This window comes from Ascidia mentula, chromosome 8 (assembly GCF_947561715.1).
Source record: "Ascidia mentula chromosome 8, kaAscMent1.1, whole genome shotgun sequence".
Taxonomy (NCBI): Eukaryota; Metazoa; Chordata; class Ascidiacea; order Phlebobranchia; family Ascidiidae; genus Ascidia; species Ascidia mentula.
The window spans coordinates 2,523,654-2,548,165 of record NC_138573.1 but is presented as its reverse complement, the minus strand read 5'-3'; the positions used below and the strand labels follow the sequence as shown (position 1 = coordinate 2,548,165).

The following is a 24,512-nucleotide window of genomic DNA, read 5'->3' as shown; positions in this document are numbered from 1 at the left end:
GTGGCGAAACGTCGGCATTTCACTTTTTGCACTGTGGCAGCAATTCTATTTCTGCTGGGTAAAAATCAAAGCGTCTGCCCATTAGTTACGCTTGAATTACCGCGTAAATATGGTTGTTTTCCTGTGTTGGTGGAAGTTGTTAGTTGTGTGCGAAACCATCTTATGAACTGCTGTGCTCTTGTTGTTATTGCGTAGGCGGTCGACAAGCTGTAGTAGAAGTGGATAGAGGGATAGCAATCTTAGCAAGTGTGCCAATATTAGGCGGATATGTTTAGCTGAAACACAAGTTGGCCAATTGGACAAGGATCAACATTCGAAATGAGTAACGGTGGTGTTATGTTGTCAGGATGGCTGAGAAAGTCGCCACCAGAACGAAAACTTCGCAGAAACGTAAGGATTTTTTTATTTTTGAACTCTTAGGCCTACGTGTGTTGGTATATATTTCTGCTGTACATTTCACGTTCTCAGATATATCTAAAGTTAACTTTGTGACCCAATCTTGTGCTTGGAAGCCCCAATGTCCATATTATATTTTGTCACTATTTTTGAAACCTGTTTTATAGTAGACTGTAAGTTAGTTGGTGACTGTAATGTGTGATGTTAACAACAATAATGTTGTGGAGTTCCTGTATGTATGGACAGGTTATTGGCAAATATGCAACTATACTTTCATGGTGTCATTTTTCATTTCGCTTTGCTTTCTGTAATTGTTAACGAACCTACAACAGTTGCACAACATGCATCATATAAAAAACAAGAAAATAACAATCCTAATGGTTGTTATTGTAAATGGCTTCAGTAGATGCATTGCTTTTGTAACACATTTATACTGTTACTGAGACAAACTTTGAAAACCAATTTACCCCCTATAATATTAGTGGAGAAACCTGTTCTCTCGAAAAAAGTTTTGTTTGTGACCTGGAAAGGTCTCAGCCAAATGCTTAAAATTGGTATGTTCCTGGCTTATAGATGCTTCCTGGTCAAGTTCACCAAGCCTTGTTTTTGTACGAAATATGTGTTGTGTGTCAATTTGCCAATTACTTTTCCTGGTCATGTTGTTTACAGACAATTCTGTAAATAAAGGCACAAATAATTATTGTTTTCTTCTTCATACAACCAAGGTTATTTTGGAGAAATGTAGTGCTGTACATGGTTGAAAAAATATTTGTTTCATTGAGCCCTAATAAGATTTTTCGGCACCATGAAGCTGTCAAACTTGTTGTTTACAGTGTGGGGAATGCAGTTGTTTCAAGAAATACTGAATTCACTTTGGTAACAACAGCCATTATGTCCTAATAGAAAACTCTACAGGACATCAGGTTGCAGTTGTTTGTCCAGATGTAAGCCTGTCGGTAGGTCTCGCTTGGCCTTTCCCAGACACTTCGGCCGCAAAAGACTTCCGCAAATCGGGGTATCGCGTCGCCGCCGCCGTGTATTTGCAGTTGTGTTGTTTGAACGCTTGTTTTAGAGATCCCACTACCCGCCTAGCTTCGGGCCAAGCGCCGCACTAACTCTTTTTAACGTTGTTACATCGCTCACGACTCTAGAGTTTCGTGCGTATTTGCCTGTCTTGCCACGCGCCGTTTCGATCCCGCCCATTGCCTGACGCATTCGCACGCTCCAAGCGCCCCTAATATGCATTTCCTATTAACGCACGCTGACCACTTCTGGCTTGCCAGAATATTTTCCAAATGGAAAGCGAAGCCAAAAAAATACCCCACGCTGCCCTCAGCGACTATAGAATTGAAGACAATTATTTTTCCTCAACTTTGCTAACTTCCGCATTCCGATAGGCCGTCGCTATAACCATCGTCCTTACCCCAGACATAATGAGGAAATATCAAGTGTTGACCATTGCATACACGTACGGGGCATTTCGGCGTACATTGCTCATATACATTAACCGTGGTACATTGCTTGTATTATGCCGTTGATTTTCCATTATGGTGAGTTTTTGATTATTGTTTTACCCTGGGTTTTGTCATGGCTGTTCGTGTTTGTAGTTATTGTGTTTGTTTCGGTCTCGGCTCTACTTAATTGTTTTGCAATTACAAATGCCAAACAATTGGCATGTGCAAAATCATCTTCTATGTTGTATATATGTGTACAGAAAGTAATATTTTCATCCTATTCAATCACAACTACCCTAAACGATATGAAAGCCGCTCACAATGGCTGTTTGGGATGATGTCAGGGACCCCGTTTCGCTTGTGGCATCACCCATCATCAAATTGACACCATACTTACCACGACATCGTTCATCGACAACTTGCCTCCGCTGACCACGTGTTCCTCGTATCCTCGCCTTGTTTTCACTCTTCCTTTCCGCACAAGCACTTGCATTACGTCATCTGGCACCTATTCCCTTTTGTTAGTCACCCGGGAAATCCCCGTCAGGCTACGAGCATTTCGGACGCGGAAACAAAAGGGGTGGAGGGCGCTTCTTTGTACTCGCTTGGCTGCCTGCTTAAGCCAGGCGTTGAGAACTAACTGGTTATGATTGCTTGCGCCCACGCCTATAGCTGGGTTCGGACGTTGCGACCTAGTTGCGCAAATCTTCTTACTCAAAAGACAGTCATTTTTTAGCAGAATGACGTTTTGGAGTGCGTGACTCGTCCTGTGGATTTTGAGTGGGATGCGAGCTGTGGGATGCGATTTACCTATAGTATATCACTAGCGTGTTTTGTAGAGTGGAACATTTGTAGCGCCTGCGGATATGATGGCGTCAGAATTTGTAAATTTGTGTCGCTGTTTGTGTGAACTTCTTAATTTTTTGTCAGGTTGAATGCGACGGTCTGAAGGTTAAAAGTAAAATATTTGTAAGAATTGTCTTGTTTTGTGACTGCGTTGTGGTTGTTACAGTTTAGTTTGTATCGACACTTTCCAAATCGCCAGAAACCATCGATCAAGGCGGCATAGGAGTGCAATATGTTAGCAACCTAATTATTATCTAGGTATGGCTATTAGCTCAAATTCAAGACGGTCAAGTGACGCTTTTCGCTCAAGTCCGTCGCGCCCCAACGCATATTTGGCGGTTTGGTAAACAAACTAGCCTGTTGCTGTTAATCAGTTACAAAGGCACTGTTCCACGTAGTCTGTTACCGTTGTTTTGCTGTATGAAAAGTACTTAACAGCAACGTGGCTTGGGCAAAAATATTGGCAGCCAGCCGCCCAACAACGCTTACCCAGCCCGCTTGTAACCTGCCCGCCCAATATCAGTTTACACTCAGTAACGCTTGTAGTTTTTGCCGTAACATGCATAACAGCTGCGAGATATCCCTTGTGGCCAACCCGCACATAGTTTTGCCTTGGCAGGGATTGTTTGGTTGTTGACATTCTTTGAGTTCAGTTGTTGACATACTTTGAGTATGATGTTGTTTACTGGGAGTTGTGATGTCATTACTGGCAGTTTTATTTTGAGTAAATTACATCAGTTGGTGCAGTGGCTTATTCTCCTTGCAGTATATGTGTCATTATTATGCAATGATGTGGAGACAATTTATAATAAAACCATGATGTTTTTTTGACAGGCTTGGAAAAAGCGCTGGTTTGTTTTAAGATCAGGGCGATTGTCTGGAGACCCAAATGTTTTGGAGTATTTTCGTCATCAGGGATCTAAGAAGCCTATTCGAGCAATAAGTCTTAATGAATGTTCTCAGGTAATTTGTAACTTTGATTTTCACATAAATGGTTTGTTTAATACCATAGCAATTGCTGAACCATACAATCTAATGTGATTTTTGTACCTTTTTGGAATAATTAGCACTTAAAATATTAGTGTCACCTATTGTCCAAGCTAGATGTATTGTTGCAAACGGCTTCATGTAATCATTGGTTTCAATCTATTTTGACCACAGTCTGTGAATCTATGGAGTTCACCAGAACCTGTTATAATGATATGTGCAAGCCAGACACTTTTTCCTATCGAAGAGATTAATCTTGATTTGAGTGTCATGTAATGAGCTTGACGGCGTCGCCGCACATGTTTTCTGTGCAGCTGTTTGTTTTGCAACTTCCTAATGGCGGCATGAGCAAATTAGGATCCTTCTGCTGTTGGCATTTAACCTATAAGGCACTGGGCTGTCTATTTATAGAACTGTTATCCTTGCCAATCGCATTGTAAAGCAATTTTCGGTGACGGCCTCAGGTCAGGAACCTGGAAATCATGACAAATTTGCCAGATGTGAAAGCAATCTAATTGTCTTTACCTATCACTGTTTACAGATTGATGCCAATGTTCCAATTAAGTATGAGAAGAAAGATCCAGCGCAGCAGTATGTTTTTGACATAGTTACAAAATCAAGAACATACTACTTAGTAGCTGACACAAGCCTTGAAATGGCTTCGTGGGTTCGGTACCTGTGTGACTTGTGCGGTTTTAACCATGGTATACACAAAAGATTTTTTTTATTATTTTTTAATGCATTCCAACATTTTGAAAATTAGAAACTCCTAATGATGTGGATGTTTTTGATCATTGTTTTGTAAATGTGCTGCTACAATTGCAAGTTAGAGTATTGTTTTATTGAATCACATTTTACATTAGATTCACCGGAGAATCAAACAGACCTCGGCTCTCAGCAGCAAACATTCAGAGCTGTTCAGCCAATTCCCGGTCGCAATTTTTCTCCAGGCATGAATGACTCTTTGATCAACAATGAGGGAGGGTATGTAAAACATAGTACAGGATGGAATGAGTCTTTATGTGGGACTGTGTTTCATAACTTACTTCTATTGTGTGTCAGTGCGACGAAAATTCCAGTGCTTCAGTTTTCACGCTCCATGTGACTCACAATTGTGGCCCACACATTCCATTATTCCAAACAATTACTATGTGGATAATTCCAGTGCTCAATTTTTATGCTTCAATGAAGTTGTATTCTTTGAAGAAGTCTTTTTAGAACTCAATGATTATTATGGCTCTTTTGTTTCAGTATAAAATCCTAATTGTATGAAATCCAAGCGTTCGTTTCATCTGAGTAAAATTGGTTCTTGTTTTATTAAATTTAACAATCATTTTGTTTGCAGAACTCCAGTTGGTTCAGAAGTGCCTATTCCCTTGCCTCGACCCCAAAACACCATCACAAGACGTTCTGTTCCAATTCCCCAAGAACCCATGGACGCTAACGGTAACATACAGGAACACGATAAAAACCTTGTTGACGGTAGTACCAGCACGTCGTCCACTGCTTCTGGAAGGGTTTCTGCTGTGGGTAAGTCACCTTCTATTTCCTTTTCTGGCATGATTGGTTGAAATTGTTTTGTTTGCTCTGTGCAGGTACCCCAGATCAAGCTCGGAAGCTGACAGGTGGTGAAAAAAATGGATACAGTTTTGCTGTAGATCCTTCACTACAGGTGGGCGTAATATGAGTTATGCACATGATAAATTCTCTCGGTGTGATTAAACTAAAAACAATTTTGTATTTAAAGTTGACGGTTTACCACTGTGTTTTAAGATAGGATGATTTGTGTTGGGGAAATAATTATGTTTTGTCTGTAAAGTTTAAGTAATGGCAATGGTTAAACCACATAACATCTTGTTACACTAGGAACAAATGTAATGTTGCATAAAGCTGTTGTTTAAAGTTTTGGGTACATACCAAAACTTGTAGTACATATAAAAAGTCAAGCTTGTGAGTCATGTGGGTGTTTACATTGTGAAAGAATAGTATGCTGTGCATATACGTGTACTAGAAGGCAGAATATCGTAGATGCAAAATGTGTAGGCACAGAATAGTGCTTTGCATGTTGTTTTCAACTTTCTAACATTTTCCTGTTAATGTAAACATTGGATCGGAACATTAAAAAGCTTTTGTGTATTTTTTGCACTATGTGAAAATCTAACTAAAAAAAATTTACTAAATCTCTGTCGTTAACTTTAGGTCAGCAGTTCGGAATATGTCTTGCTGGCTGATTGTAACACAGCTCCTGTTTCGGAGAACGCACCCGACGACCCATCACTCCTTGTTGCCAAGGTATGTATGTGGATTGTTTACCACTGACTAATGTACAAAGCGAGATCCACACTTGTGACTTGATATAAAACTTTGCCCAAGTCCCCAAGGGTGATGTTTGCAGTGTGGCTTGCATGCACATCTGCAGAATAGTGACTCACTCATTGCGTTCATTCTATGCTCGTGATACAATGGAGCTATTAAAATCTGTGGCGTGATTAGTCAAAGGGGTGACCGTGTTACCTGGTACTGAGGCACCGTTTTTAAACGCGGTGTCCTAAACTATTGACTTCAGACAGAAGTAAGGCGAGTTAGTGTAAACATGTGCACTGGGGTGAAACAAGTACTTGATATAATTAGCGCCTTGTTGTTTGGGTAGTTACTAAGTTGTTGTGATACTAAAATAAGATGCGTTGCAAAATGGGTTGGAAAAGAATTAAAAAATTGGTGAGTTGGTTTATTTTTTTAATGATATAATTTTTTTGTTGGTTATATAATTTTTTTATCGGGGTAATGCAAAAACTAGATACAATCGTTATATTTCTACAAATATTGTTCAGTTCCATTTTAAGTGTTATTCCTGAATTTAATGCAAAGCACTTTTGTGTCAATGGTGCTCTAAGATTTACCCGAGGAGTAAGTTGTGAGATTTGTGTGTGTGTTGCATAATGTGTAAGTGTAGTCACACACGCATCAATATAAACAAAGCATGTATCTGTAACACAAGTATTAAATGTGCTTCAACTCAATTTGAAAACTGGATGGGTTTTAAATTTAACCATAAGGCAGAATGAATGCCATTTGCCGAACTATTATCAGAAATTGTATTGGTTGTTGTCAAAATTCAATGTTGAATGTTGTTGCAGTCATTCAGTATGAACAAAAAGCAACATAAACTTTTATGCACACATCAAGGTCTGCTCTACTGAACTTTATGCAATTCTTAATAAAACATACATCTGTTTGTTTTGTTTATCGCATGTAGTCTGTCCCCGTGGTAACGGTTTTGAACTGTTTGCAGTTTAACGAGAGAAGGACCTCCACCGACAGTGTCTTCACTCATGATGGCGCAATTAGTGATAGCGACGTAATGACGGATCAGCCAGCTACCTCTCATGCCGCACACTTGCGATATATTTCTACCAATATGAAAAAGCAGAGATTGGACAGCATGCCTGACCTGCCACCCCCACTTCCACCTAGTAAAGGTGATAATCCATATTTTGTAGTTTAATTACGGTGTCCAGCAGCTGGCCTGGCATAGTTTTTGTAATTATGTCAGGTTGATTGAAATGATTGAGTGCGTAATATTATTCTTATTTGCAACATGACATGGCAAGTATAACTATTGTTTATGAAATGAAATGTTTGTGTTAAAGTAAACAAATTTATTAATTAATGACATGTTTGTAAACTTTATCACAAACAGTAGTTTAATGATAATTTTAACAGCTCTGTTTGTTGCTTTCACTGGCAATCCTACATTTTCTACTCATTTTTTAAACAATTAACACAGTTTATTTCGTCAGCAGCAAATAATCGACCTGCAATCAGTCGTGTTGATGAGATGGGATACACCTACCCTCCCGATGATATGGATGATGATGTGGACGATGTGAGAGAAGCAAGGAAGCGTTCAGTGCCGGTAAATTTATGTTACAAACATTGTGCCTAACTATGGTTCAAGCTATATGGACATGTGTGTGGTAATCAGGATGGATTTCATTTTTTGTTGTTGTATTTCTTGCCCTGTGCAACTTTTATGCTACAAAAAAATGCAGATAAACGGCTGTTAATAACTGTTTCGTTTTATTTTGACATGTTTTCTGTCACTGTCATCCTGTGATTGTTTGTGGAAAAAGACAAATATCGAGTTTTACAGAAAAATTTTGTGTGCACGCTTATTGCCATCATGGCAGCAGAACCTCCGAAACCCCAAAGGGCGTTTGTATTTTCTTTCTCAGGCGAGCTACGGTTTATCACCGATTGACGATAGCGAAATCAACCGGGTTCCTCTTAATCTACAACAGGAATACAGGGTCGACGAGATGGGAAATCCCCTACCTGGTAAGCGGACGTTCTGCTGACGTTGTTAACTCGGCTCTGGGGGTTCGGGACGCCATCCGATGTACGTGTTGTTTACACCGCGCAGTTCCAATTACTCGGTTGCCAGCGCGACGCCCGCCCGACAGTCCAGCGTTTAAAATTAACTATCGCCACCGATGGTAGTCTGAAATCCAGGCCTGCGCTGTCGAACGCCCGAGGGCAAAATCTACATTTGTAACACGTTTGGTAAACCTACGCAGTAATGGTGGATCTATATAAGGTATAACGCGGTTGGACAACACGGTGACCACAATAAACAAACCTGGTGGATTTAAGAGCGAGTGTTCGAGCACCAATGCAGTCCCAAGGCTTGCGACTGGAAGGGTTGGCAAAGTGCAGTTTGTTTTGTGTGAAAATAAAAACTCGTCTGCGAAGGATTGCGGAATTTGACGACTGCAATGCCTTGGGCAATCAAAACGAACTACTCGCGCCGTCGTGATGTGCTTCCAATATTCACGTTGATTTGCCGGGGCGCCTGCGGTACGCTTGTGCCTAAATCGCGTCGGTTTGGTTAAACCCTTTTTTCTGGGGTTTCTGGGACCTGTTACAATGTTCTATGTGCCACAGAGGTGAAAATGTCCGATGTCAGTCACTAATGGCTATTTTGTATGTGGTATAAATAATCGCAAAAAAGCAGGTCATCTTTTAAATGAACGGATGCTATTAGTGGCATATTGGCATGTTGGCATTAACTAAAAAATCTACAAGTTTAGTTGTTTGCATGCTCCGGCCCACGTAACCTATCCGATACTGGGAAAGACTTAACCTTTTACATTGTTGTGCAGAAGGCGCGTACAGGAGTGGGAGTTTCCTATCGGCCGCAAGAAACCTGTCCGCGACTGCAAGTTCGGGCACGGAATATATAAACACGGCCGACGCTTCATCGGGTAAGTCATTTCACGATGTCATAACCTAGAGACAACGAAACTTGCTGAGCTGTTGGCTTTTCTTGGGCTTGTTCGCACACGACCATGTCGTTTCGCTTGCGAAACTGACATTCACGTTGCGTGAAACTTTAAAAGCATTGTATCGTTCTATGGGGTTTGCGGGTTATTAGCGTAATGCACGTTTTCTTATCGCAACACAGTTTCGTACCAGCGTTTTCGGTAAGGCAACTCACAATTAAAGTAAAATATTAAAAAAAATCTTCAGGAATCTGCTGCCTGTGCTACTGGTTTTATAGCGTTTTTACAAAAGTCTACTTTATATTTTGCATCATGAAAAATCACGTATACTTTATCATGTGCCATCGGGTAAATTGACACTATGCACTTTTAACGCCCTGCTTGACCTTCCGCCATTCAGAAGTTGGAGTGGGGAACTACCCGGGGAGCCAGAGATACCCGGTTGCGGGAAAACCCTTTCTTTCGCCAACAAACCGCACCTCCTCGTCACAGGTGAGTGACGTACTTATTCTATGGAGTAAAAGGTCACTATGATGCGTGAATATTATGTGTTGAGTTTGGCCATCTACAACTTTTGTCGCCAATCTTATGCTTTCAATCAAGTTGTAAGTCGTTGTAAGTGAGACAATACGTTTGTTGAGGATGTTGAAGCGGTTTTGCGTGGGCAGGGCATAGTATTCATGTTTACAAACGGACTGCAATTCCGCTCAGACCTACAGCGGAGTAATCACCACAGAAACCCCTAAATTGCCAAAAATAAAACCACCTGACACGCGCATGTGCATATTATGCAACCCTGTCTGTAGTCCCGCCACAACCGTTCGACCACACGCGGGAGAAAGTGCGAATAACTTGAATTTTTCGCCCAAACTGACTCACTTTGTGGGAACCTGGTTTCCCAGTCACTCCAGTTTGACCCACATCTTCGGCGCCTCGCAATTCCACATTGTTCACGTTTTGTCTCTCCGTTCCATTGTATTTATTAGCGTCGATATTTAGATCCAAGATGCCGTAAATTTGTCAGCAAAACACACTATTGAGGTTTCGCAAACTTTTCTCTAGCATGTTGCATCCGGCTTGCGGAATTGCTTTAAGTACAGGTTGCCGGTGAAAACCAAACCACACAAACTTAATGAAAAAAATTATTAAATTGAATAAAATGCCCAATTTCATCATGATCTCCATCGGCGCCTCATAATGCAATGCTTTCGTGCCGCAATGTAAGATCACTTCAGTAAGTTTTTAATCTGACACGCAATGCATCATATGTTCTCTTTTGTATCCTGAAAATATGTAATTGTCTCTCTCGAATTATTGTCCAGATTGCCACAATGTTTTTATTGCTCACTATGTAGGTTTCCACGCCAATATTTATTCAAACCTTACATTAACAGCATTCGACGTCGTCGGTTTTCGCCACAACCCCGTACAACGACTCATCCACATACTCGTCTCCACGTCAAATTTACGATATACCCAGGAATATGTCGCCCCAATACCCCAACTTCGCCCACTACTCGAGTCCACGAAACCACGCTGGTCTTTACAACTCGAAAAACTCTCTGTACTCGTCCGCGACCGCTCTGTCCCCTCCGCAACACCTTTCGTCGCCGCAAAGATTCAACAACTTCGCCGTGAACGGAAACGCTGGATTCCCGAAGATGCGACGGAGTTCCAGTGTCGGCCAACTTGAGACTGTTGCAAACGAGCTGGCGGCCAAGACGAGCGACCACAGCACTCCGACGCATATGCGGAGACGCTCCATAGATCACAGGGGCGGTGCAAACCCTATCTACAACATCCCGAGCAATCAGCCAATGGTTGATATGGGATTGTACTCGAGCCCGACTTTATTCGCAAACGGCGCCGGGGATATCCGAGTAAAATCCGGCGCGCCGCCTCCCCGGCCCCCGAAATCCGAAGCGACTGTTAAACAGAGTATGCACGATTGGTCGTATCGCGAAAACGATCATCGTGTATCGTCGACGTCCACGGATAGAAGCGGCGACCCCCCCGTGTCCCCCGTACACACTGCGGTTATATCAACAGACATACCTGACTCCCCTCAGCATACTGAAGTCATAACAATTTTCAATGAGTCGCCCCGGGAGTCAGGAATGAACGTGGCATCTATGGAAGGAGCCTCCCCTTTCCATTCGACCATTGTTAAAACTGTTCCCATTTCGTCAACCGCGGAACTCTCGCACTTGGCCAAAGTAAGTTCTTGGACTTGATATTGTCTGCGAGTTCTGTCTTGTAAACATCGTTTTTTACGAATTGCCACAAACGGTTTGACAGTTTATTTGTCTTAATAATAGACAAATTTGTGATTCATTTCGTTTAAAAATTCGTTAATCGATTAAATTCTGCCCGCGATGTAAGTTTTAATAATGACGAATGTTGGATCACCGTTAAACGTAACCTTTAACCATACAACATACGCCCAAAGAAAATTCGTATATCTCCCTAAAATGAGGACAACAGCCCTTGGTATTTCATTTGTCTTGCCGCAAAAGGTGGCAGAGTTCACACCGAGGATATGCAATTAACATAGTAAAAAAACATGCATGCAAATTTTGGTACAACATGATGTACATGCAATAACACCCCAACACCTTACTTACGTTCAGTCTCCTGCTGCTACGTCATCGCATTCACCGAAACTTAGTCCGAGCCCACAGGAGAACGGTTCGAGGTCGGTGAATAGCAGCTGTAGTTCAGGAAGCAGCGCCACAACAGGTTTGTTGTTGTGTCATTTTGGCTCATACGTTTTCTGCTATTGTTATAAACTGAGGGGAGGGCATCTGAAGGTCACTTCTCGGAAGGTTAATTGTCCTCCGTTGTCGTGGTTGGCAGTAGATGGGCCAAAAACGACAAGGAAGTAAAAATAATGAAGTTTGTGCTGTCATAAATTCAACCGTCACCTATGGGCTGTGGCGCGTAAACGTTGCTGTTTTGTGGTTAATTTTAAGAAAATGACATGTGCGTTGTGGCTAAAGAGTAATTTCAGACGGTTGTTCAGGAATTATAAATTTACGTTTGTTTTGACCTTTGTGAACTGGCCAGGGACGTTTACTTCCATATAATGAACTTGAACAAAATATTTGAGCTGTGGCACTTTAACGTCAGTTGTTCCACAACCAAAACTCTGCAAATTCCTACAGGGTTGGATTAAAGGCAGACGAAGGCCACGTTTCGTGTTTTAGTACCCATAGTTAAAAAAAATGTTACCAATCAAGCTCCCTGTGTTGGGATCAAACTTTTATTCCTACCCATATTTACTTTTAACCTCGAACAATTTGTGCTGTTTGATCCCAACTATACAATCATTTACACGGGCAATCGGACTCCTGGAACAGGAAAACTTTTCCACACTTACAGTCAAGTCAGTTTTTTTTCCGCAAATCAATTCGTTAAATCGACATAAGTTTCTAATGTACTCTACTTTTATTATTCATCGGGTGATGCTTGCTATGAGAACACGAAATCCTTAATTTATCTCCAGCACCACTGATGTCACACAGAGTTTCTTAACTAAACCCACAAACTCCTTTACACTCAGATTCATCCCGAAGTCGCTCCCCGTCATCGGCATTGTACGACATCCCGAGGTCTCGCAGTCAAGCCCACACACCAGAAGCGAGCAAGCTGCCTGAAATAAACGACCCGACCAGCGTGTACGACACCCCGAGGTCACTTTCGAGCGTGGAAAACCACGTGCTTGGTCAACGGCGGTTGGCGGAGATTGAAGATTCGAAACACCAGAGTTACGAACACATGATGAACCAGAACGAGGCGATCCTAGGGAGTAAGTAACATTTTGCTTCGGTTTATGACCTATTTTTTCAGAATAAAGCTAAAGACAACAGAACTGTTTTAATAATTCGCAAGGTTTGAGTTATAACTTAAACGTCCCAATAGGTTGTGTTTTAGGTTTAGCTGTTGTGTTGGCGAATAGTGGAATATCTCGTGGTAATGTTTTTGCATGCAAATCCTCTATATCTGCCAGTTTTCTATATGCAAATTAACCAACTACGCCTAAACAGACTGTCGGCTCTATTGTAATTTACTGTATGTACATGTACACCCCCAATAGCAGATAAACTGTACAATCAAACTCAAGCAACCGATCTCCTGTAGGAATAGATGATACTTCCCTGTACACGAGTATGGTTGGGGCAACCAGTCATGTGGTACACGGACCGTTCGGCACTTGGAGCCCCACAGACATGGCAGCCAATCAGAAACCGCCGCCTGTGAAGCGTGACCTGAAACCCGGACGGTGCAGCCTGGGATCGGATGGCGGTACAGGGGATAACAGGTTAGTGTTATCTGTATCGGGATGATCTGTTTTGAGGGATATCGCGGTTTGCAATACAATACCGCTGTCTATTCACCATTGTGTTGTATGTACGGGGCGCTGGGCCGGTGCCGCAAATTGGCCTTACGGTGGCATTTTGTGGGTTTGGCGCCCGTTTATGTGGGTGTAAACAACCTGTGAGCACGAATTTAACAAATTTCTTTGCTCAATTGTTCCGCCAACCCCAATATTTTCATACAAAGTAGTCTTTGCCGGTAACACGCGGTTATACAACCACGAAGTAATGTATATGAAAATAAAGCCACGACTGATTTCACGCTCCCCAATTGTAATATGAATAGGTGCAAAAAAATTTAATGGCCTATGATGTCTTCAAATAACTTAATGACGTTGCTATGTGCTTGTTACGGGTAAGATCAACTGAAGGTTTTGTTTTTTTGTATTTTCTTCATTGAAGTCATGATAAATTCACATTCCCAGTGAAATCTTAACTTCTATAAAGTACATTGGATTGATAAGAACTTGTGTTTGTGGCAGTTTTCCAATCGACTTAATTTGTATTAACGAAGGCAAATATACGGCATTTGTGTATATTATAACCAGAAACCACGTATCGTTAGCTAAATACTAACCACGGACAATCAAATACATGTTTAATTACTACAACTGCGTGTGCGCCGTCAATCAACTTCTAATTAAGGCATTTATGGTGATCTTTCTTAGCGTCAACGTCCCTCTCGTTATCAATTGCGTCAAAGCAGGGCGCTTGGCGTTGGAAGTACGCTTTCTATAACGTCATTATTGCGTCATAGCGGGAGTCGATTAATTATTGATGAATCTAACGTTGAAAGTAACCTCCATGTTCGTTCGTAACGCGGCGAGTCGATACGTCTTGGGGAGGCCAAATATCTTTCTCCCGAAAAGTCGGTGCAGTAATGACGTCACCGCAGACCCGACTAACCTGTTACGTCACGATCGGTACTTCGTAACTCTATCCCACGAGTGAACAATGTTAATATATATTTGAGGCGGGGGAACTTTCCGACTGCCGAGACAGAAATTCTTCAAAAGTTTCCAAGGCGGGTGCATGAAAGTGGACAAAGAGTGTTTGCACCACTGTTTGTAAACTAACCTGTTTACAATATTGATTTTTGTAGTGAGCTGCAGACAGGGCCACTGTTTTGACCTAATAGGTCTCATTGGTGCGGCTGTGGTGTAACTAACAACGATCTTGTCCGCTGAATAGCCAAGCGAGACTTGACTATACAGCCACCTGTCTACAGCTCATTATAAAAAACATCATTGGATCTATTGCTTATACAATAATTATGTTTAAAAGTTGTAACCCTAAATCAAAATACGTGCACTTGAATAACATTACACTGCAGCATGTACAGTTTTCTTAACCCAATCGGGTCAGATTTGGCCCACGGGAGTTTCTGTGGGTCAAAAGCGTTGTTTTTTTCGGTTTCTCCCTCACCCGAAATGAATATTTGTGACGTCACAATACCGGTAGCGATCGGTGAAAATTTGGCGCGAGCGCCGTGTGACCAATTAGTGTTAATAGCGAGGTAAAGATTGGGCGGAAAACGTTGGGCAGGTGTTGCCTGCGAGTGATGTTGCGCCAATCTCGGCCCTCTCCCCGGATAAACAACGTGATTTGTGACGAAAATCCTACGCCAAACGCAGAAATTTTGCTGCGAATTAGTAGTGGTTGGGTTAGCGGCGGATGTTCCCGTGGATGGGATTCTGGGAATGCTGCTGGTTAGAACGCTGGACGCGTAAACAAGCCTTGTGTAACGGAAAAATACCCAATGCTTTGCATTTGGGTTACGGACTGTTGATAAGTTTCACATACGGACATAATGTTGACTTGATCCAATTAAATCCACTTTAATCATTAACTCTGGTCGTTCGAAGGCTGATGTTCATTTCACTACTTTCGTTTTCGCATGGAAATTATTTGTTGACTGGGAAGTTTAGAAGATCATAAACTTAACGTATTCGAACCTTACCTATTCCTCAAGAAGGTTAAATTTCACTTTTTGTATGCATACGCTTTCATGCTGGCTGGGTCAGAATTTTACTGCGAAATCCAGCAAATAGGAAAATAAGTGCATTGAGAGACTAAACGCGTTTTAGAACAAGGCGATAACGTGTGTGTAAAAATCTATCCGAATCTAAATTGGCAACATTTTTTTCCCAAGGTCGTACCCCCTTCGAACCAGCGGAGACGATTCAATCTTGGGCGGAAGTGACGTATCAAGCCACAATAGTTCCCATCTTTCCGATTCCGGTCCAGTCTCACCCCCACACACGATTCTCGTGCACGCTCTGCCTCCAAGCCCGGCTGTCATGCGCACCGGGGGTTTCGGCACTATGCCCCCCCAAGGACATCCGGACCGCTTGTACCCCCCTGAAAGGCCCCCCAAGAACCCCAGTCAGTCCAGTTTGTCACCACGGACTCCGCCGTCGACGGCTATAAATAGCGGTCGGTACGGAATGGGTTACGGCTCTGAACGGGGCCTGGGAAGGCAGCACAAAGGGAGTGGTGGGGGAGTACCCGGGCGCCCCCCCAAGCCTTTCAACATGCAGAGCGGTGGGAGTAGTGGTGGGGTTAGAGATGACTTCGTCCACTCGGCGCGAACGCCCAGAGACTACCCTCCTGCCAGGCCACCGAAATCAGCTTTTGTAAGTATTTAGGTTGTTTAGGGAATGCAAGAAAATTGTAGTATTTTGAATATTCGCATTTTGAATGGGGTCCGAGTTGATTTTTGTTCGGCGATGAAACTTGTTTTTTTTTATTCTCATTCATGTCCGAAGCTGCTGGATAGAAACATTACTCATACGAAACGCAATAATTCAACCCGGCCCAACGTTCATTACGTCAGTTTCGTTTTGTCCACAGCAGTCGAACGATTTCGACACTCCGCACTTCGCAGTTCCTCCAGCCCCCGGCAACCAACCCGAGAAGGAACTGAAATACGTGGAACTGACTGGTTTCAGTGAGGGAACCCCCCGATACGAAACTCCTCCGTCGGCCAATGAAAGGTTGGTAAAAAAGAACTCGCAACTTAAAACAACCATGACATCATTAGTTTACCTGTACAGAAGTCGTGTACGGGTATTACCAGCCAGATAGCTCGTATTGCGGGGGTGTAACACAATTAAGCCTGTTTGTGGGAGCTTCGCGTTCCTGTTCGTCATGCGGTTAGGTCCCCAGTATCGCTGAGTAGCAAATTTTTGTGTTTGCGAAATTTAGTTACGCTCATGTGGTACCAGTCGCGCCGCTTGAATGCTCTCGCCTGCTAAAATCCCTCGGCTTGATTAACATTAAACTGAAAAGCAAGTTATAGTTGATTTACCCCAACATTAACCACATTCCCTTTTTACCAGCAGAGCGAGCAAGACGGGCGAGGCAGTCCAGTACATTATGATCGACCAGGAAAAAACCAAAGCCCTCCAAATAATGAAGAAGGAACGCGAGAAGGAACACAACCTCCACATGAGACCCCTGGAAGCAAAAAGCAGCAAGACCCTGAAATAAGACAATGACGTCATCCCGTTGAAAGTTCCCCGTCAGCGCTCCAAGCGCGTTTCGAACGTTTTTTTATACTGTCGCTTTGTTCGTAATGAACCTGGAGACAACCACACGCGCGCCAATTGTTTTTTCTATTGTTCCCCCCCCGATGAAATCGTGTTTTAGTTTTGCTATCTCGCAACCCTCGGCCATAATTACGAATTCGCCTAGCGCCGACAAAATGAGTCATTAGTTTTCAAAGCCAAACAGTGCTCCTTCGCCGACTCAAACTCATCCGCCGTGCCACAGTACGAAGTTTCATACTACAGTAGTTCAGGCGTTATGGCGCCACCTCGCGGCCGTTGTTACAAGTTCGATAGCTGCTTTTATGAACTTGCTTGGTGTATTCTCTGTGCAATATTGTTGAAATGTGATGAGACCTTACGTTGGTCTCGGGCGTTGTCAAGGCAACGCTACGTGGCGCGGTTTGATTGGTCGGGTGGAGAATGTGTCATGTGCTGTTCAGAGTGAAATTTTTGTACTTCCTTGCATCTGTTTTTGGTTGAAACTAAATAAAGTAACATATGGCTGAGTTGGTTTGTGGACTTTTCTTCAATGAATTCAGATTTTCCAGCATTTGGAAAAGTTCATTTTCGTAACAGGTTTTGCTTTTTTTTTCCTGTCTAAATTTTTGCTGTTCAGCAGGCGGCCAAGTTTGTTCAATACCAAACCTTTCAATATCTTTGACCAAATTGTTTCTTTTTCAATTCCCACTGCAACTAAGCGGTCAAGAAAATCATTAGGGTGAGCAAATTCCTGAGAATTTCTGCTGTGACTTATGGTCACCAGTTGTACAGTAACTTACACAGCCTGCCAGACAAATAGTAAACCACTGAAACACTTCAATGTATAAACTCTCAATTCTAACAGCCACATATCTTCTGAACATCAATACTTATGTATTTATTTCTTGGTCATGCAAATCTGCAACATCAACAGAATACCACGCAAAAACCACCGATCATCCAAACCTAGCTTTTCAAAAAACATACAAAAAAGTGAGTGCCGGCATCATCACGCAGTAAGACCAGATTTCATCACGCTTTGGACTTCTGTAATAGATATTAAAAAATTTTTTTTTTAAAAAAGGGAAAACAAATTTGTATCACCAATTCAAATGTTAGTGCCAGATAAAAATAAAACTACACTTACTTTCAAAGTTAACTTTGTCCACAATGTTCCTCGTTTTAACAATTTCCTCCTTGTTGGAGATAAAAACTGCCCCGTCTTCCTTCCACGACCAGTTGCTGGATTTTATCCACGCGTCAAGTTCAGTGTCATCAGGTTCTCCCAACAATGCTTTCAAGTCATTTACATTAATGTGTTGGTAAGATATTGAAACAGCATAGCAGATAACTGAAAAATGAAAGAACTTTCATAAAATATACTCAAATTATTGAATGTGTCGTATCAGTCTTTATATGTCTACGAACTGAATTCTCTTGATTTGGCACTCTTGTAACGCATTGTGTTTATTTACACCTGATGAAGCGGAAGGTATTGTGGAATACAAGTTAGTCTTCATAAAAGATTGCCAAATCAAGAGAATATACTGTATACAAAGCACATTAACAGAGCAAACCTACACTTTTTGATTGCTTCTTCAAAACCCACAACACCAGAAATAAGATCAGGAGTGGCTTGGAGCTCCCTCTGAAAGCAAGGAACTTTTCATTTGAGATCAAAAACAGCTCAGAAAATTCAATGAGTGAACAATGTTATCATTAAACATACACAGGCAAACTTTTCTAACTAATAGACCAGAAAAATCTGCAATAATTTGACAGGCCAATGGGTAATTTATACATTATACAATGCAAAAAGAGTGTTTACACTATGTTGAATGAACCAACTTATTTACAATAATACATTTCAAAGTTGCAGCCATGAAGTTACGACCAGAAATTAATTACTGGATTTTTTCCCTGCCTTACCCAAAACATTCTAAAGTCACATGTTTCCAACAAGTGGTGAAGAAATATCAACCTTCCCACTTGTGGATCTTCATGGTGGTTCTGATCTATTAGGCATTCACACAGGGAAAAATCGGGTTCTGGAAGGGCTGTTAGTGCCTTCAGGAGAACGCTGGTCACAACATCTTGTTGGTAGAAAGCGGGGTTGAATTGGTACCTACATAGAACCCAGATTGGAAAGTTTGTTTTTTGTGTGGAAGATTTCGTTTCGGCGATCGTTAATTGCGAGGACATTCGCAACGTTTTTTGTATGTTAATGCATTAGCTAATTAATATTGCGCGGATTATCGGCGAATTTTCGCAAAAGTCTGGCATACAACAGCACACAAGTCATATTTGTGCTAGACGAAAATACAATGTTGTCTGCTGAAATCTGGTAAATAAGTAATCGGAATTGCTTTTCTGGCACTTAGTTTCTAAAGTGTTTATTTGAAACCAACTGTTGACATAACCCTGAAGGAGTCTCGCCGGATGGCAGACGAAACGTTGGTTTCAAATAAACACTTTAGAAACTAAGTGCCAGAAGAGCAATTCCGATTAATTAGTATGCCTGGCAACAAAAATAGCAGTATACTGGTAAATAAGGTTTTTTATATAGAGTCATTTTTTCGACAAGTAGTTTTGCTAAAAACATACAAATAACAAATGTATCAACAAATTGAAACTCACAATTTAAGCACAGATAGATTGGCAGAACGATCGTAAAAGTTTTCAGCAATCTGTCGCCTGACATACGGCTCTAACAGTGCTAGGTTTTCTGGATTATACCTGCCAAAAAATTCACAGGTTAAGTCTTGTGAGGTAACGAAAAAGTACCAACTGAACGAACCTGTCAATTCCTTTCAGAATTCCTTCAATTGATTGTGAATCTACCTCTGCCATTGCTGTATGGAATAGATTCTGCTGCGTTTATATTTCTTTGAATTTTTTTTTAATTACAACGCAACTAACAGGCCGCAAAAATCCCAAGCCAAGTCAGGTAGTATTTTCCTAATTTTCCCACGACACACATGGATATGTAACATTTCTATGAAAAACATAATTTTTTTCTTTGACCTGATTTTAATTGTCGTTTGAGTGTACTCTGTAACTTTTAAAATTGTTAAAAGTTTTTTATTTAAGTAAATATACGACCAAAAATTAAAACCTCTTTCAAATATTTGTTTGTTTGAGACAAATATTTCGTCTCGGTTCAGTGTAGTCGTTTTACAAACACTTTAACCGTGCCTTTACTAGTTGGTTCAAATACAAACATTAAATTTTAACATAACGTGCAGCCAATTTTTAAAAAATAAAAAGGAATTTGTTTTCTGGTAATATCTTACCGTATTCATTATGATTATCACCTGTTTAAAAAATATAAACGTGATGTTAACGTCACTTTAAAAGTGTCAACAGCGAAAAATCACAGAACAACATAAGCTGACTGCAGATACATTTGCAATACATCGTGTGGATTTACGTTTTTTCAGTACAGAATGGGCAACGAAAAGGTAGGTAGTCTCGAAGATGAAGCAAAGAAGAGGCGTGAAAAGTTAAAAGCTATTCGAAAACAACGCCAGGAAAAGGGGGATGCCGATGCGAAAAAGACAGAGAAGGAAACTCTTCCGCTGCCGGAATTAAAGTTGAGAAACTACCAGCCTGTATCCGAACAACTCAAAGATGCTCCAATGGAAAAAGCTGACCCAGGCAAAGTGGAAGAACATATTAAGGTTGGGTTGAAATATGTGTGAACTAACTGCTGTAGGCTACATTACTTACTTTAAAAGCTTTGAATATAGATCATGGTTTTGATGAAAAAAAAGGCATTATAATTTTTTTTTGTTATTAAAAAGGGGTAATTTACAATGGTTTGATCATAGTTAAGCTGTAACAAAATGTTTAGCTTTAAATGGATCGCACACAAGTTTTTTAGACCACCCTCTATTTGTATTACTAGTTAGATGTTTTCTATCTTCAGTGCACTTGTAATTTGAAACATGTATTTGTTAATGAGTGATTTTAAACAAATCTGGTTTATTTTAGGATCAACTGGAGAGTCAAGCAGCCGTTCCAACTGTGTCAGATGATGTCGATCTGTTAAATTTAGCCCCACGCAAACCTGATTGGGACTTAAAGCGAGATATTAAGTCAAAACTGGACAAACTTGAGAGGAGAACACAAAGGGCCATAGCTGATTTAATAAGGGAGAGACTAAAGGAATCAACTAAAGCAGATCCTTCACATTTTTCTGAAGTGCCCGATGCCCCTCAGGGAGGTTATGAATCTGAATGAGGCTCTTAAACTTGGTGTCAAAGATTGCTGCGGTAATTTATGCTTTATGCAAAATGGAGTCATTGAAAATTATAGTTCTATGCCTTATTGTCAGTAGTTGATTATGTTTAACCTCTTTTTTCGACCTCTTACTACATAAAACATTGACTCCTTTACAACATGTTTTTAATCACAATAAAGTCTGGATGCAGATTTTTACAATTTTTTTCATATGTGTGCCAGGGTAGATTCCACCTCCGGTATAGATTTGTTTTTGCTGCTGTCCCGTCTGAACAACACATCGCCGATTGAAGCACGAAACAACTTTGCCACCAATAGCATCATGACCACTGCTTGAAGACCCACTGCCGCACCTAGGCCAGCTATTAGCCCTTAACAGTAGAAAATATGAGATTGTTATAATCTGCATCGTGTTTACAAATACATCAACATTTTTTAGACACTCGTCTGCTATACTTTACGTTATGTGTCAATGGCTAACAATGGCCCTGGGTTTCGCAACACAGGCATATATCGGGTCAGCGACAATACGAATTTTAAAATGAACCTGTTGAATTTGGGGTCGATCGTTGCAAAGGCCCGATTCTCTGTTCTGGGTATGATTCGCTCCAGCGTTTCTTACGGTCCATTGCCTTCCCTGAACAGTTCTGCAAGTTCAGAAATCACATATTCTTTGTAATGAATAGCAATTCGTTGCCTGGTTTACATTAGTGTTTCTTAACCAGTGGGACATAGCGCATTGTCAGGTAAATGTTAGTGTGTTTTTTTAGCAAGGGACTAACGACAACAACGTGGCGGGTGGTCATAGGTTAAGATTACACCATAGACCTAAGTTTTTGAGGGTCTCTTTTATCGGCGATATTATACGTGAACTCCAATGCCACCATTAGCAAATACATTTATATATACATTTTCATAACATGTGCATTGTTTAGAATCCCTTTAAATTTACACTTACCGCCATATTTCCCAAAGGCAGATTTGAACACTAAAATCCCGGACATGTCAGGTAAAATCCTGATATTTGAAAATCCTATTGTAGTATAGTCCATACTATACACTAGAGTAATACGCATTGCCAGAGTGCAACGTTAAACTTACAGGAACGCAGTTTTCACTGGTAGACTGACAAATTTTCGTTTGGCAATGTATGAAGGTGGTCGTCTGCTTGATGAAGCTAAACGCTTGAACTTGGATTCTTGCCTTCTTGCTCATTCCATTGGACAAAACCTTGAACGTTCCTCCCGCAGCTGCTTTCAGCGGACAACTGAATGGGAACCAAGCATAAATTTAATGAACTACAAAAAAAAATGATAAATTATTCAACATGAACAACAAACTAATTGGAACTGTGACTAAATCATTGTCTCCGAATTATTTGGTTCTCAATGCAATCGCATTAAAGGTTATTGATGTTCATATTATACGTTTACAAATCTCAAAGTTACGTCTCCAAGCCCCGAAAATGTCATTTAAAGGAACTCATAACGTGGCACCTGTCTTCAATGAGACCATACTGCTGATCATCGTTAATATCACCACTGGGTGTCGCCCAGCATCGCTCCAAGACAACCGACAAATCGTCTTCGTCCGTTTCTAATTCGACTTCAACATAAAACACGTGCGACGTCTGAAAAAGTCATGTGTTTCAGTGCGACAAGTTTCGACAAGAATGCAACGGCTCGCGTGTCCATAGTGGTTATGATAAACTTGAACTTGGTAAATTTGTTCACTTGTTTGAAAACATCTTACCAAGTATACGTAAACACAGAATTTTTTTTACTTTCAACCATGTATGTTTGCTAAAGGAATTAGCCGCACGATGTCTGAAGATAAACATTCAAATTCGGCAAATCCACTCACTGAAAACGTAGTATCCGTTTCTTGGATTTGGAACTTATCGGTTTTGTACAACTTCATGGTCAACGGCAATTTGCCGCGCCCAGCAGGTGACGATATTTTCCTGGACTCCACAACCGCCTATAACACACAGAAATAGAAAAACTAGTTGCTGACTTGAAGCTTTGGGAACTAAAAGATTCATTTTCCTATAGTCCTGTCATATACCTTGTAGCTCATTGAGAGATAGTTGGTTGTTGGCATGGCGCATTGGAACGGTATAAAAAAGGTCGAGCCTGTAATGATATTTTGCTGGGGTCGAAGGTACGAGTGTACTTCGTTCATGTAGACCACGTGGGTGCTGTTTTTCTGCCAAAAGACGAAAGATAGCGTTTATCTATTGGATAATTCACCGAATTTATTCCAACTTATAGCTTATTCGTTTGCTTTTGCCTTTAATCTATTTTATGAATTAACGTCCTGTGGGGTTTGCTGAAGCTTTATCGTATTTGTGTATACTTTACAAAATTAAGAAAAACAGTATTATAAATATCGTACCTGCATTCTAGTGCCGCACTCTTTCGATAAATCACCGGAGACGACGAAAATAAATGCCGATCCGTCTTCGCTGGGTTTCGCCTTGCAACTGTTGTTGAGCAAGTGAATCGTAGACAGGAAACCTCCGTGGTGCAACACGTGCTCACTGGGAACCGTTAAAACCATCTTGTTCGCTTCGCATTGAATCGTGATTGGGTCTGAACAAAGAAAATCAGACTTCTCAGACTTTCAAAACTTTTAAGACCAAAGTTTTATGTAAAAAACGTTTACCTAGATTTTCGTCGCTGTCAAAGCCACCGGATGTACACAGACTGAGATCTGCTCATGAAAACAACCAATAACCTTAGATAAGCATCAGTATTGGGTCTAATTTTGGTTTTCTATTTAAACTAAATTTATCCACAACAAACGTTTTGAGAATTAACATTGAAAATTAAGACAAGTAATACAAGAAAAAACCTGCGAAGTTATTACGACAAATGATATACTCTATATAACTTGTCTAACAAATCAGATACCAAGACTTTGCTGCCCATAAGAGTCTTGGCAAATCTGATACGTATTCATAGAGTCTACATTCCAGTGTTATATTGAAAAAAATAACACTGGAATGTAGGCATTTAATCTTGTTACTAAACGTATTACTTACCGATGGGGATAACGAGTAGAAAAACGAGAAACCAATTCTGCATCATTGTATCCACACACCCGACTATGCATAACTATTTTTGCGCGAACTGTTTTGGTCCTAATAACGGCCCAAGTTGCGCAAAAAAACACATATTCGGCTGTCGAACAACATCAAATCCACAGACCTCCGCAAACACAATATTTTTGACTTTCAACTCTTCAATTCGCCCACGCTCAAATTTTATGGCTGGGAAAATGATGAGATCGTGGTAATAAACTCGAAAGAAAAACAACCTCCCACAGTAGCGAAGACATAAACTTCTATCGGTCTTCCTGCAGCGCTTAACGTAAAATGAACATCACGTATAAAAA

At 41.0% G+C, this 24,512-nt stretch overlaps 4 protein-coding genes across 9 annotated transcripts; 2 read left to right on the top strand and 2 right to left on the bottom strand.

Moving 5' to 3' along the window:
• Nucleotides 1–199: 199 nt before the first annotated feature.
• LOC145910549 (uncharacterized) lies at nucleotides 200–17,398 on the top strand. 5 transcript variants are annotated; one of them, XM_082997713.1, is made up of 19 exons: nucleotides 200–390; nucleotides 3,531–3,659; nucleotides 4,225–4,387; nucleotides 4,547–4,667; nucleotides 5,029–5,213; nucleotides 5,279–5,355; nucleotides 5,883–5,975; nucleotides 6,976–7,162; nucleotides 7,487–7,599; nucleotides 7,919–8,021; nucleotides 8,846–8,947; nucleotides 9,366–9,457; nucleotides 10,360–11,181; nucleotides 11,596–11,704; nucleotides 12,528–12,773; nucleotides 13,106–13,286; nucleotides 15,494–15,977; nucleotides 16,195–16,337; nucleotides 16,686–17,398. In XM_082997713.1, the coding sequence occupies exons 1-19, from the start codon at nucleotides 319–321 to the stop codon at nucleotides 16,831–16,833; spliced, it is 3,570 nt and encodes a 1,189-aa protein (XP_082853839.1). In that variant the 5' UTR covers nucleotides 200–318; the 3' UTR covers nucleotides 16,834–17,398. The 5 variants fall into 5 exon arrangements, with proteins under 5 accessions (XP_082853839.1, XP_082853836.1, XP_082853838.1 ...); XM_082997710.1 differs by having other exon boundaries at nucleotides 16,683–17,398; XM_082997712.1 differs by having other exon boundaries at nucleotides 7,484–7,599; nucleotides 8,849–8,947; nucleotides 16,683–17,398.
• Nucleotides 17,399–17,759: 361 nt separating this feature from the next.
• LOC145911564 (eukaryotic translation initiation factor 3 subunit K-like) lies at nucleotides 17,760–19,829 on the bottom strand. The gene is made up of 6 exons (XM_082998953.1): nucleotides 19,669–19,829; nucleotides 19,509–19,607; nucleotides 18,801–18,996; nucleotides 18,453–18,519; nucleotides 18,019–18,222; nucleotides 17,760–17,918 (listed from the first exon to the last, which is right to left on the bottom strand). The coding sequence occupies exons 1-6, from the start codon at nucleotides 19,719–19,721 to the stop codon at nucleotides 17,881–17,883; spliced, it is 657 nt and encodes a 218-aa protein (XP_082855079.1). The 5' UTR covers nucleotides 19,722–19,829; the 3' UTR covers nucleotides 17,760–17,880.
• Nucleotides 19,830–20,260: 431 nt separating this feature from the next.
• Nucleotides 20,261–21,537, top strand: LOC145911548 (coiled-coil domain-containing protein 12-like). 2 transcript variants are annotated; one of them, XM_082998936.1, is made up of 3 exons: nucleotides 20,261–20,551; nucleotides 20,865–21,145; nucleotides 21,341–21,537. In XM_082998936.1, exons 1-2 carry the CDS (start codon nucleotides 20,318–20,320, stop codon nucleotides 21,111–21,113), a joined length of 483 nt encoding a protein of 160 aa, XP_082855062.1. In that variant the 5' UTR covers nucleotides 20,261–20,317; the 3' UTR covers nucleotides 21,114–21,145; nucleotides 21,341–21,537. The 2 variants fall into 2 exon arrangements, with proteins under 2 accessions (XP_082855062.1, XP_082855060.1); XM_082998934.1 differs by having other exon boundaries at nucleotides 21,336–21,537.
• LOC145910761 (uromodulin-like) lies at nucleotides 21,321–24,205 on the bottom strand. Its single transcript, XM_082997965.1, has 9 exons — nucleotides 24,160–24,205; nucleotides 23,781–23,828; nucleotides 23,511–23,707; nucleotides 23,181–23,321; nucleotides 22,977–23,093; nucleotides 22,610–22,743; nucleotides 22,215–22,380; nucleotides 21,661–21,760; nucleotides 21,321–21,484 (listed from the first exon to the last, which is right to left on the bottom strand). Exons 1-9 carry the CDS (start codon nucleotides 24,203–24,205, stop codon nucleotides 21,321–21,323), a joined length of 1,113 nt encoding a protein of 370 aa, XP_082854091.1.
• Between the last annotated feature and the right edge of the window lie 307 nt (nucleotides 24,206–24,512).

Excerpts from the sequence above, each read along its gene's own strand:
- LOC145911548 (XM_082998936.1), top strand. The coding sequence starts at position 20,318 with ATGGGCAACGAAAAGGTAGGTAGTCTCGAAGATGAAGCAAAGAAGAGG. Across the intron at positions 20,552-20,864 it reads AAGTGGAAGAACATATTAAG|GATCAACTGGAGAGTCAAGC; the intron begins GTTGGGTTGAAA and ends GGTTTATTTTAG.
- LOC145910549 (XM_082997709.1), top strand. The coding sequence starts at position 319 with ATGAGTAACGGTGGTGTTATGTTGTCAGGATGGCTGAGAAAGTCGCCA. Across the intron at positions 5,214-5,278 it reads TGGAAGGGTTTCTGCTGTGG|GTACCCCAGATCAAGCTCGG; the intron begins GTAAGTCACCTT and ends TGCTCTGTGCAG. Across the intron at positions 7,600-7,918 it reads CAAGGAAGCGTTCAGTGCCG|GCGAGCTACGGTTTATCACC; the intron begins GTAAATTTATGT and ends TTTCTTTCTCAG.
- LOC145910761 (XM_082997965.1), bottom strand. The coding sequence starts at position 24,205 with ATGATGCAGAATTGGTTTCTCGTTTTTCTACTCGTTATCCCCATCG. Across the intron at positions 23,708-23,780 it reads TGACAGCGACGAAAATCTAG|ACCCAATCACGATTCAATGC; the intron begins GTAAACGTTTTT and ends TTCTTTGTTCAG. Across the intron at positions 22,744-22,976 it reads AAACGGATACTACGTTTTCA|ACGTCGCACGTGTTTTATGT; the intron begins GTGAGTGGATTT and ends TGACTTTTTCAG.
- LOC145911564 (XM_082998953.1), bottom strand. The coding sequence starts at position 19,721 with ATGGCAGAGGTAGATTCACAATCAATTGAAGGAATTCTGAAAGGAATT. Across the intron at positions 18,520-18,800 it reads GTGACTTTAGAATGTTTTGG|AGGGAGCTCCAAGCCACTCC; the intron begins GTAAGGCAGGGA and ends CCTTGCTTTCAG. Across the intron at positions 17,919-18,018 it reads GGACAAAGTTAACTTTGAAA|AAGTCCAAAGCGTGATGAAA; the intron begins GTAAGTGTAGTT and ends TATCTATTACAG.